Source organism: Pan paniscus, chromosome 4, assembly GCF_029289425.2.
Source record: "Pan paniscus chromosome 4, NHGRI_mPanPan1-v2.0_pri, whole genome shotgun sequence".
Lineage (NCBI taxonomy): Eukaryota > Metazoa > Chordata > Mammalia > Primates > Hominidae > Pan > Pan paniscus.
In genome coordinates this window covers 59646105-59658872 of record NC_073253.2, presented here as the reverse complement: position 1 = coordinate 59658872, position 12768 = coordinate 59646105, and the positions used below count along the sequence as shown (strand labels likewise).

Here is a 12768-nt window from a genome sequence, read left to right as displayed (position 1 = left end):
TGATTTTAGTCCAGTGAAACCCACTTTAGGCTTCTGACCTCCAGAATTACAAGAGAATCTATGTTGTTTTAAGCCACAAAGTTTGTGATAATTTGTTACAGCATCCATAGGAAATACAGTGTCCTTACATGTAGCACTGTATATTGTAATAACCCAATTGAATTAGGGTAGGATTTGTCCAGACCTAAAGAGCTAAATGAAAATAAGCAATTTTAATAATATATAATCGTATTAATAACATTGTTACTAATATTATCAGTAGTAATACCAATAATAACATACAATTGTTTTGCCTTTTTACTGTAATCACAAAGGTAGCTCTCCCTGCCTCCCTCCCCCCGCAAAAAAGAAGTCACAGAAATTGAATATAAGTAGGTACAAGCAAATCTTGTAACTAGATAAAAGGATGATTTCTACCCACTAGCAAATGACTCTTCATCTCAAGATGAAACTGAATGCCATTTTTACTGCTATTGTTTTGAAGGATGAATGCTTTCTCTGCTAGTAAAACGCATTCAATAATTTCTGCAGGCCGGGCGTGGTGGCTCATGCCTGTAATCCCAGCACTTTGGGAGGCCGAGGCAGGCAGATCACGAGGTCAGGAGATCGAGACCATCCTAGCTAACATGGTGAAACCACGTCTCTACTAAAAATACAAAAAAAATTAGCCGGGCGTGGTGGCGGGCGCCTGTAGTCCCAGCTACTCAGGAGGCTGAGGCAGGAGAATGGCGTGAACCCGGGAGGCAGAGCTTGCAGTGAGCCGAGATCGTGCCACTGCACTCCAGGCTGGGTGACAGAGTGAGACTTCGTCTCAAAAAAAAAAAAAAAAAAAAAAAAGAGACAAAAGAATAATTTCTGCAAAGGCCAAAGAAGAATTTAAAGAGTTTTTAAAGCTCTTCTTGATAATCAAAATCTGTAACCATGCAGGATATTCCCCTGGTATTATTTAGTTCAAATCTCCATCACTTGTTTCAGTTTTAGTTCACGCAGCTGTTGGGTACAGAAAACCAAACAGTCACCCCTGTGGCTTCTGTGTGCTTCAAACAGTACCATTCCTGGAGAAGGGCAAGATTCACTGGCCCTAGCTTCATTCATCTGGGCCGTTCAATGTTGGCCAAAAGGGTCCACAACCCACAGGAAGGTCACTAGAAGCTAAAATTATCACTGCTCCCTTAACCTGCTTCTTGTCAGCACCAGCTAATTGCCCACCATTGTGCTTCTGGCTCCATGATGGTGGTATTATAGTTCCCAACTCAGAAAAGTCTCAGCGCAACACCTTTGGAAAATGCTTACCCTGACATTCCTAAGAGCATTCCAAAGCAATGCCTTGTGTGCCTCTCTGGCCTGGAGCTCATCCATGCCTGATGGTAGAAGGTTCACTTCAAGATCACATTCTTAAGCATGGCCTGTTTTCATTGCCAGGATTTCATAAAATCATAGAACCACAATTGTACTATAAACTCTTGGCCTAAATTTACGTCCCCTCCTTCCTCCTGAACAGAACCAAATGAATGTTGCTTAAGATCCAAAACAGATCCATATAACAGGACTCCTTTTGTTTCAGAAACTAAATTACTTCTTTGTGATACATCCCTACATTACATTAGGAGAATAACACTATCTCCTGTGCTGTACTCATAGGAAGTGGAGTTATCTCCTTGGACCAGATGCTTGGTTTTAAAGATTGTTTTGTTTGTTTGTTTGTTTGTTATCTGCTTCCCTCTGTCTCAATTTGTTCTGGGCTTTGGAAGCCTTCATATCTCCACCACTGATAATGTCTAAGTTTTTCTACCTATACCTTAAGTTTCCTGCCACATCTTCCTGAGTTAAGGCCCTTTAAATAAGCATCACTGCTTTTCAGGGTCTGGAGAAAGGTCTGTCTACTCCAAACCTCAGTGGGAAAGGTGGACAGCATGCACTGGATACCCTTTGTTGTCTCTGAGTAATGATCTTTATTAAACCTTTTAATGGAGGCATACATTTACCTGTATATCACACACTTAACCTAGGAAGCTTTCTGTCCTATATATGTTCCAATTTGGTCTTGCTCACTTCAGATATGGATTCCTAATATGTAAAATATAAGGCTTTTTGCTCCTTAACTTCTAAGTATTTTAACTCGCTGCTATTTGGCAGTAACATTAAAAGCACCAAAAAAACAACTCAGCTCAACAATCTAACACTATTTCTCATCCCATAAGCTAACCCATAATCTTTTTAGGTTTCCTCTTCTACTTTTTGTTTTACTCATAACTCAGCATTTCTTTCCAACAGGAGCTAATAAGAGTTTGTTTTTGTTTTTTTTTTCTGGTTTATGTTATCTGTAATTTACAAGAATTTTTTTTTCTCCTCCCTGTGTTAACCTGCCAAAACAAAATACCTTAGACTGGGTGGCTTAAACAACAGAAATTTATTTTCTCACAGGTCTAGAGCCTGGAAGTCCCAGATCAGGGTGCCGGCATGGTCAGTTTCTGTTGAGGGATCTCTTCCTGGCTTAAAGATGTCCACCTTCCTATGTCCTCACATGGTAGACAGAGAGAGCGAGAAAGCAAGCCCTTCGGTGTCTCTTCTTATAAGAGTGCTAATCCCATCAGGAGGGCCCCACCCTCATGACCTCATCTAAACCTAATTATCTCCCAAAGGCCCCATCCCCAAACATCATCACATTCGGAGTCAGGGCTTCAACATATGAGTTTTGTGTGGGAAACAATTAAGATCATCACACTCTCTCGTTTTAGGGCCGATTTTTATCTGCCCTTGGAATGAATCCATGACCAGCCTTTCTTCATTAAATAAGCAGGGACAGAGACTGAACACCTGTTAGGTCTCAGGCCCAGGCTCAGTGCTAGGTATTCAAAGAGGAATACATACAATTTCTGATATCAGCAGTTCCAATATTCCGAAGTTCTAGATGGAAATACCTTATTGTGCTGGCTTACTGCGGCAGCCATGGAAATATGCCAGTCAGAGCTCCCTTTCTGGAGAAGCACAACTAACTGACGGCCTCTTGCTGCCACAGCTTCAGGTCTACCATGGCATTCATGCAGAAATTGTGTTTCTACTGGGCTGCCAGCCAGCGCCCAAGTGTGCAGAGGTACTGGAATCACTGTTGTTGTTGCCCAGTGCGAAACTCCAGCAACAGGCAACTTTGCTTAGGGAAGCCCCATCCATCCAGCCAAGACTTCTCAGGAATACATGGCATTGTAAAATTCTTCCCCATCCCTCCTTCCTTCCCACTCTTCCTTCACAGATGTCAGACCTACAGCATGGTCTGAAGGCTCTCTCTACCTTTCGTGGTTTCCTCCCTCTTTCTACTTCATAGACATTCCCCAACTTGCATGCAAATCCCAACTTGGCAACTGCTTCTCAGAGGATCTGGGAAAACAGACTCAGGAATTAACTTCACTTAAAATAACTAAAAAACATGTTTAGCTTTCAAGTAACCTATTAATCTAACTGGGGACAAATACTCATCTGAGACAGCTAAAACAAAAGGTGATAGAAGAAATAAAGAAAATCTGCTTTTTCTTACATTCAAACAAAGGCAAAACAGAAAATTATTTTCACTGTAACTTAATATAATTGGGCATACAGCTATGGAGCATTTGCCCAGTGCCAGATGTTGTGCAAGGTATTGTAAAGGCTATAAAGACAAACACAAGATAGACTCCCTGCCCTCAAGGAACTTACAAGCTGCACTCCTATCTTTTACTCAGAATTTTTACATCATGCATTTTAAACAAATTCCTTAAGCATTTTGTACACACATACATATGTTCTTCTGTACGAAGCAGATGAGTAAACAAGATTACTTCATGTAAATATTTTTAAGTCCTTACTTAGAAAATAATTTGGTCTTTAAAAGTAAGTATCACTATATTCCCATCTAGTCTCCAAATCCCCACCCTAGGCCTCTAAAGGGAAAATGTCAAGACATTTTATCACTTAATCTGATTAGAAAAGTCCTTCATGCTCATCTACATAGATACATCTCCAAAATCCCAAGTTAAGAAATGAGCTCAAGGCATTTGGGTCAACTGACACAGGCTGGTGGGAAAAAAAAAAAAAAAAACCTCAAACATCTTAAAATATTCATTTTTGTTGTTGTTGTATTGTGAAATGTCTACATACAAAAAGTATATAAAGTAAATATGTAGTTTAAAGAATAACATAAAAAAACACTGTGCGCTCACCATTCAAGTTAAAACCCAGAATATTACTATAACTTTTTTTTTTTTTTTGAGACCGAGTTTCGCTCTTGTCACCCAAGCTGGAGTGCAGTGGTACGATCTCGGCTCACTGCAACCTCCACCTCCTGGGTTCAAGCGATTCTCCTGCCTCAGCCTCCCAAGTAGCTGGGACTACAGGCGCCCGCCACCACGCCCAGCTAATTTTTGTATTTTTGGTAGAGACAGGGTTTCACCACATTGGCCAGGCTGGTCTCAAACTCCTGACCTCAGGTGATCTGCCTTAAGTGCTGGGATTACAGGCATGAGCCACCAGGCCTGGCCTACTATAACTTTTAAAGCACTTTTTCTTCCCTCCACTGCTTTAGAACAGTTTCTCAACCTCACGCTATTGACATTTTGGGCAGATAATTCTTAATCAGAACATTTTGGATGCTTAGCAATACCCCTGGCCTCAACCCATAAGATGACAGTAGCATATCACCACCATGACCACCAGTTGTGACAACCGGAAACGTCTCCAAACACTTCCATATATCCCCTGGAGGGCAAAGTCACCCCTTGTTGAGAACTACTGCCCTAGAGGTAATCACAATATGAATTTTTGCTTTTATTTATAGTATATCAACATATGTAACCCTAAAACAATGTATTGCTTAGTTCTACTGTATTTGAACTCCATAGAAATGAAATTGTACTCCATGTATTTTCCCGTGACTTGTTTCTTACATTCAACATTGTTTGTGAGATACATCCACGGTGTATTATTACAAGCTGTAATTCACACAATCATTTTTTCATATATTTTTGCTGCTGTATTGTAATCCGTTAAATTAAAACTCCATAATTGTTTAGTCCAATCTATTATTGATGGACATTCGTATTGCATCTAACATTTTGCTTTTATGAATATTTCTACTAGGAACCTTTCCTACACAGGTCTTCTGGTAATTACACAACAATTTCTCTGAGCTATATACCTAGGAGTAGAATTGCTCAGTCACAAGATATGCTCATGTTCAGCTTTATTGCTTTCTAAAGTGGTTGTATATATTTATACCCCCATCAGCAGTAGAGGATAATTGCCATCACTCCACATGATTTCCAACACTAGGGTCTTCACTTATTTTTCACAACATGTGGTACCACAAAAATATACATTGCTTACCGTGTAAATCCCAATTCTACAAACAGCAAATGAGATCTGGATACATTCAGACATTCTCTATAAGATTAAAATAAGAATAAGAGATTACAACAAAATGTTTGTACCAAAGAACTGCCTTCATTCCCCTTGCTCTTGTTTCCCTCTTTAAAGAAAATCTGCTGTATTCCAACATCTGTTTTATGAGGAAGTGGCTGCATTTCTTCCGTCTGTTTTCTAGGCTAGCTCAAAGACAGGGATAATAAAGTCTGGGGCATGTGGCTTTATCTTGGGACTATAAGGCAGATACTTTGTCCTCTAATACAAGAGCATCATTTAAGGAGTGTAACTTATTTAAATGGTTTAATTTTACTTCTTTCAAATCTTGCTCTAATATCCCATTTTAATAATGAATATTTGGCTGCTATAAGTAGCTTTTTAAGCACTTCTTTTTCAGTTCAATTCTTATTAGATCATAAAAGTCTATAATCCTTATAATGGATAGAAAAAAATCTCTGTAAAAGGGAAACACTCATAGTTAAATGCTGAAAGTTATGAATGGGCTAAATTTTGACAGAAGACTGAGGTCCTTGGTCTCAGAATATCAATGGCAGTACTCAACTTAGAATTCACAACTTCTAACTCCCAAATCAAATTCAGATTCCTAAAACACATGCCCACTCACAAAACCATGCATACCAAACATGACTACTGGTTTCTTTTCCTTTCTTTAGCTGGAGAAATATTTTTAGCACATTAAATTAGTATGTAGTCAAAATAACCCTAACTTTATACAGTCGAACACTGTTATTATGGTTTATTGTTGACAAGTTAAAGCTTCTCCCTAAAGTTTATAATGTCATAAATCTCAGCAATCACGGTTTTATCCATTGTGGCAAGGAGGCAAAGATATAGGATCCCTGGCTTTCTGTGGTAGCCAAAAGGCTTCCAGAGATGCAGTCCTGGAGGAAGACCAACAAGTCGCATCAGACCCATTCTGCCAAAGGCTCTTGCCTCTTTAGACAATATCCACAAGAAACTGAATTCTGTATGATTGAAGGAATTTGGTAAATAAAAGACTGGAAAGCCAAAGGCTATATGCGTGGACATTAAAAATAAAAATTACAGCAATGGAAAATCAAACTCTTAGGACACTCTGTTGAGTGAAGTACTTAAACTCAATCTAAACTTTCAAATAATTCCAAACGTTCAATGGTGCTATTGTTCAAAACAAATGGCTGATGATTTCATACTGGGGATCGTGATCACATCTATTATTAAGTTATTACTATCATGACTGTAACATTATTGGGTTTATTTTGAATGAAATACACTACTGAAAACAAACCAGGGCCATGCCCTGGCATCCTCAGAGCCCAAGACTAAGAACGCTCATTGCCTTGTCCAAGATCATTCTTCCCATCTACCTTTGGAAATTACCCCAAGTTGTACCTTTGTAACATAATAGTGAACGACTGAACAACTCTCTGAGTAAGCTGGAAAAGTTATTTTCCCCAGCTGAAAGATAACTCTTATTTTATGCCACCTGGAATAAAAGATTTACCAGCCTTTCTTGGGGTTAAGTGTTGTCCTGTGACTAAGTTCTCCAAAATGAGATGTAACTGAAAGATGCTTAAAGGGAACTGACTCTGAGAAGAGCCCTTTTTTGCTCTTCTGCCTTTCCTACTTCTTTTCCAGGCTGTAACGGAGACTTAATGTAGCTCCAGTGACAATCTTGGGTTGTGACGGCACAATGAGAACAGTGGACACATGAAGTAGAGCATACAGATAAGAGAACCCAAAGATGCAAATGACAGCAGAGTTGCCATTCCCTCCTCTTCCAGACTTTGTACATGAAATAGAAATCAACCTGTAACTTTTTGTTTTCTGAGACAGGGTCTCACTTGATTGCCCAGGCTGGAGTACAGTGGTGCAATCTGGAATCACTGTATCCTCAATATCCTGGGCTCAAGTGATCCTCCCACCTGAGCCTCCCAAGTAGCTGGGATTACAGGCGCATGCCACCATGCCCAGCAAATATTTTAATTTCTTTGTAGAGACAGGGTTTTGCCATGTTTCCCAGGCTGGTCTCGAACTCCTGAGCTCAAGTAATCCACCTCCCTCGGCCTCCCAAAATGCTGGGATTATAGGCACGAGCCATCACACCCAGCCCTCTAACTTGTTTAAAAATTGTTGTGTGTCTCTCACAGCCTAACCTAATCCTAACCAGTACAGAGCAACGTTTGTTTTTTAAAAAGTAGATATTCCCAGTGCCATATGAAAGGGCTCTAGCGCCTATCGTGAGAGAATAACTCTTTTTATGAGGGAGAAATATTTACTCTTCAGTTACTAAAAACCTACTTTCCACTCCTTTTCATATTCTCAAAATGTACAAGTATTGTTGTTGGGATTGCTAAAATTATTACCCTGAAAACCCTCAATTTATTTTGTGTAACTTTTTTTCTAACTAACCATATTACCTCATTCTCTCTAATCTCTAATCCTTACAAATACTGCCTTATCCTTGAACATCCGACCTCAGGCCAGGTGGCATGTCTATTGCCCCAGCTTGTAAATTCATTCTAACAATAATATTCTCAACAATGGCCTCTTCCCTCTAATTACTAGGAGTCGGATACATATATTTAAAAACATAACCAAACTTCCTTTGATCACAGTATATGAACTGGTAATAAATTTTAAATAATTATATTATTTCCCTGTATAGATGCTATATTGGCAAGAAACTATTTTAACTGTAAACCCATGAGACATAAGGCATAACTTGGAATGAAGGATAAGTAGTTAACTATTTCCAATAAAAGAATGAGTTTCTATCTCAGATAAACTCTGACCCGGTAGCCTCTACAGTAATATTCATAAATCTACATCTAGACTTCCCTGAGGAAGAACTAAAGAATATTATTTCAAAAATGAATCTCATCTTCTTTGCTGCCTCATCTAATAAAACAGCAAAAAAGATGTCAAAAACAAGACAGATTGGCTACAATCTGTTTAAGAGAGGTCTATAGAAAAAGAATGCCTAAGACAGAAAAAAGAAAAAGAATACTAAATTTGAAATTAATGTGATTACTTACAGTTTATTGTTGTTTTCCCTAAGAAATTTCAAAGGTAAGCATGAAAATAAAGGAGAAAACAAAACTTCAACAAGATGGCAGAAAATAAACGTTATTTACTATACAGTCCAAAAAATGGTATCAAGGTATAATTTGAGTTCCATCAGAGGGCTAATAAACACAATATTCTTTTAGAGAGCTATTTTTTATACTTAATATAATTGACAGTTCTAATTTTGATGTCCTGTGCAATCCCTCATCCTGATACAAAGCAAGATGACAGTTATATTATCTTCTCCTCTATAATTCTGCTTGATGAAAATTAAAAAGTTAAAACAGCCAAGCCAGTTCTTCAGAGTCCTGCAAGCAGTATGTTAAAACTGGTAAAACAAGAAAGGGCATACGGGAGCAGTAAAACCCCTTCGAATGAGGCCCTAGCTTGGGTCCTCTATTTCCAAATAAGGTTAACAAAGACCCAGCATTTCCTCTTAATAGCAGACAAATGGGCTGAAGGCAAAGATGCAATAAATGGGGGATACAGAGAGTGACGACCCGTTCCAAGGTACATGGGAACGCTAAAGTGCCGCGTGGGTGGAATCCTTTCTGAGTAAAGGTCGTGTCTGTCAATTATGCTTTAGTCACTCCTCCAGAGTGGAAATAACACTTGGGAATGCCACCTACTTCAGAACTGGCATCTCCTTCTGTTAGTATTGTCACTGAAAACATTAACAGTGCATTATTTCACAACTCCCTTAGTACACTTCAAAGTAATTTTCCCCAAATGGGAAAAAAGTAAGTTTTTTTTTTAACTAATTACAAAATAAAGTGAGGATTTGTTTACAAAATGTAGAGCATTTTGCTCCTCAGCATATATTTTATAGCTTCTTCAAATTAGGAAAAAGGATGATGATAATCCACCCAAAGAGAAACATTTGCAATCTAAAGCAAAGCTAATAAAATTCGCCTCTCAACATTTTCTAAAAATGTTTTCAGTGGTAACAGTGCCAACAGCACGCCAAGAGCATCTATACTTCCAAGTAATCTACCAATGTCCATGGATGGAATATGTAAGAGTTCAATCAGTATTCAAAAAGGAATCAATCCTCTCCCTATTAAAAAATAACAATCATCATTATTAGCACATGATCTCTGTGAAATTCAATCACAAAGATTTGAAAAGCCATCTAGCAGAAATAACCTGAGATTTGAAAAGTCATCTAGCAAAAATAACCAAATGAAAGCATAAATCATCATATCAGAAGTTACAGATTTCATCCAGCAAAATGTTAGCCCATCTTCTATAAAACATCACTAAAAATCACACGTAATATCCAGGCAGATTTTGGCTGAAATGCTGAAGGTAAGAATAGTTCTCGTTCTGAAAATTCTGATTAAAAAGTATAGAGGGAGAGAAATCCCCTTCTAACTTAGAGTAAAATAATGAGTACCACTTATCTTGGAGAATTTATTCCTTCACTTTTGACCAGGCACTGGGAATTTTAAAACTCAGTTCAAAGAAAGAAAACGAAAAAAACATTTGCAGGGCTTTTTTTTTTTTTTTTATGAGACAGGGTCTCACTGTGTCACTCAGGTTGGAGTGCAGTGGCGCAGTCTTGGCTCACTGCTGCCTGGACCTCCTGTCCAGGATTGCCTCAAGCAATCCTCCCACCTCAGCCTCCCAAATAGCTAGGACTACAGGCGCACGCCACCATACCCAGCTAATTTTGTTTATTTTTTTGTAGAGATGAGTTCTCACTATGTTGGCCAGGTTGGTCTCAAACTCCTGGGCTCCAGTGATCCTCCCACCTCGGCCTGCCAAAGTGCTGGGATTGCAGGAATGAGCCACTGTACCTGGCCCAGAGCATCCTTAATGTGGCAAGCACTTCTAGGTAAGTGTTAAGTATACAAACATAAAGAAGACCAAACCCTAGCATCAGTGATCTTCCAGTTCAGGAGAAAGCAGTAATTAAACATACCTGTGCCAGACAAGTGCAATGTAAATGTGTTCAGCACAATCAGGGGCATGCACAATGGGCTTTAGGGAAACAGAGTAGAGGCATCAAAGTCATTCTTATAGGCATGTCAGGAAAGACTTGGAAGCATCTCCTGAATTTTGAGTCTCAAAAGATTGAGGGGTATCCAAGTTCAAAGGAGCACAGAAGAAAACGGCATTCCAGATAAAAGTGAAAGCAAGAAACATCCCATAATGCGCAAGCATCTGAGGGCTGCTAATGCATGCCCTAGACACCTTCCTAGTCTTTGCAAATAATTGCTTCTCAGTCCAATATCAATTATTGATAACTATTAACTGACAATCTACATACTAATTAAAATGCATTCATATCAATATACAAAACATCCTCATTTTAAGACTTATCTCTAACTCCCTGCCAAAGGAATTTCCATTTGTCAGGGACTTAGCATGGTCACATTATAGAGTCTGTTTTGCCTCCCCACCCTTTTAGATGCAAAGGCCCACAGGCAAGATGCCACAGCTGATTGAACTAGCAGGCAGTTTAGCCTTAGTAGCTGACCAACAACCATGGTGTGGCCTAGCAGGAAGGGCCAGGCTAACCTAATCATATTCTTTTTCTCCCAAATTTGAGTTGAAAAATACTGAAAAGATGAAGCAGTTCATAGTGCAAAATAAAACTGAGGGAATACAAAAAGCAAAGCTATTAAATAACTTCAAAACCATGAAGAATCACAGCAATCTAAATTTACAAAGCTACTAGTATGAATAAAAAGAAACTATACAAAAAAGAAAAGCTACACAAAGCAGAGGAGAATAACAACCCTGCTAATAACCCCAAGAGAAGTAGAGCCAGAGAGAAATCAGTATGTGAAGAATGGCTGAGTGTAGTTGCAGACAAGTCTGTTTCTTAGTTTAAAAACTATATTCCTCAGTTTCCTTTGCAGCTAGGAATGGCGGCATGATCAAATTCTAGTAAATGAGATATAATTAGTAAGTCTTACAAGTCTTCCAGGAGGGAAGCACACTCTTCTTCTGCCCTTTCACCATCCAGCTATCTGGAATGCAGAAGTGATGGCAGGAGCTCTGGCACTAATTTTGGACCATAAGCTTAAAGTCTACATATAGTAGGCAGAAGCTTCTTGGGGCCCTAATGACTTCTGGACTTACTTGCCTGAGCAAAAAATGAAACTGTCAAAGCCACTATATTCCAACCAATTCCAGTCCTAATTGATACAGTGGTTGAGAGAATGTGACAGAACCACAATTTGAACTCAAGTCTTTTGGACTTGGGGGCCAAACTCAATCATTATGAGCAAGTGCAAATAAAGTCAAACAAACTGAGTAAAGCGGGTTTACAGTTTACATGTATTTTATGATTCAACAAATCATAAAAGTCTGACTACCAAAGGCCAATAAAAAAGAAAAACATGCAGATGCAGTGTCACTCACCTACTACAAATAACACTTTGGACAAGCCTCTTTGACTCTGTAGCCTACCTGGACATATAAGGTTTTTCCCTCAATACAAGTACCGACAATAAGGCATATGGGTAATAAAAACTGAATATAGGCACCAGCTTCTCATGCATGGCAGAAACCTATCAAATTCAGATTTGTAAGGAGTAGATGAGACTTGCAAGAGCACACGGGATTCTGGAAAGCCTACAGCATATTTTGCAAGGAAGTAAGAGGCCTGTCTCATTAACTTCAAGCAAAAGAATTTTCCATACGTCATTAACAACTAGAAGAACTCAGCCCAGGCATTGTAACTCCCTAAACCACTGATGCCCCAGGGTGGCAAGTGTAGCATAGATCGGCAATTCCTTTGAAAGGCTCAAGGATTTTAGATGCCCAAGCTGAAGCACCAATGAACTTTGTATTAATTCTCTTCATTAATTAAACAATTTCATATGTGCATTGACCACACATTTTGTGCCCAGCCATGTCCCATGCTGGGGACGGAACAGTGAGAGCAAAGTCCCTGCTCTTATGGAGCCTACACTCCAGTGGTAGTGGCACACAAAACAACAAATAAAATCAACTTAGATGGTGGCAAGTCCTATGAAGAAAAAAAAAAAAGAGAGAATGTGCAGGAGAGGGTGGATTTCCGGTACTGCTATTTTTAAGAGCAGACGTGGTCATTCTAACAATATTATAGACAATAAAAGAGATGCCAAAAAAGCTTTCAACAGCTTTGCTTCCCAAACCCCTTGCATAGGCAAACACAGTATTCTACCGTAAAAAGTCACAGCATTAGACACTCAATTCAATAATCCACAAATATTTATTGAGAAGCAGTTCTGGGAGACATTAAGAGCAAATCTAACAGCTTTCAGTGTTAGACTTTCTGGAATCAAATCCCAGCCATAAAACTTACTATTTGTA

The 12768-nt window shown here is 38.9% G+C and overlaps 1 protein-coding gene across 2 annotated transcripts in view; it reads right to left on the bottom strand.

Moving 5' to 3' along the window:
- ARL15 (ADP ribosylation factor like GTPase 15) overlaps positions 1-12768 on the bottom strand; it is a 431830-nt gene that overhangs the window by 398180 nt on the left and 20882 nt on the right. The window contains exons 2-3 of one of the 2 annotated variants that reach the window (XM_034960100.3): positions 8430-8447; positions 5356-5412 (exon numbers count right to left, since the gene is read on the bottom strand). The exons of the other annotated variant lie outside the window; for it this stretch is intronic. Of the exons in view, the coding sequence (XP_034815991.1) occupies positions 5356-5409 (54 nt within the window). The 5' untranslated portion in view covers positions 5410-5412; positions 8430-8447. The remainder of the gene's footprint in view (positions 1-5355; positions 5413-8429; positions 8448-12768) is intronic. 2 annotated transcript variants of the gene reach the window in all.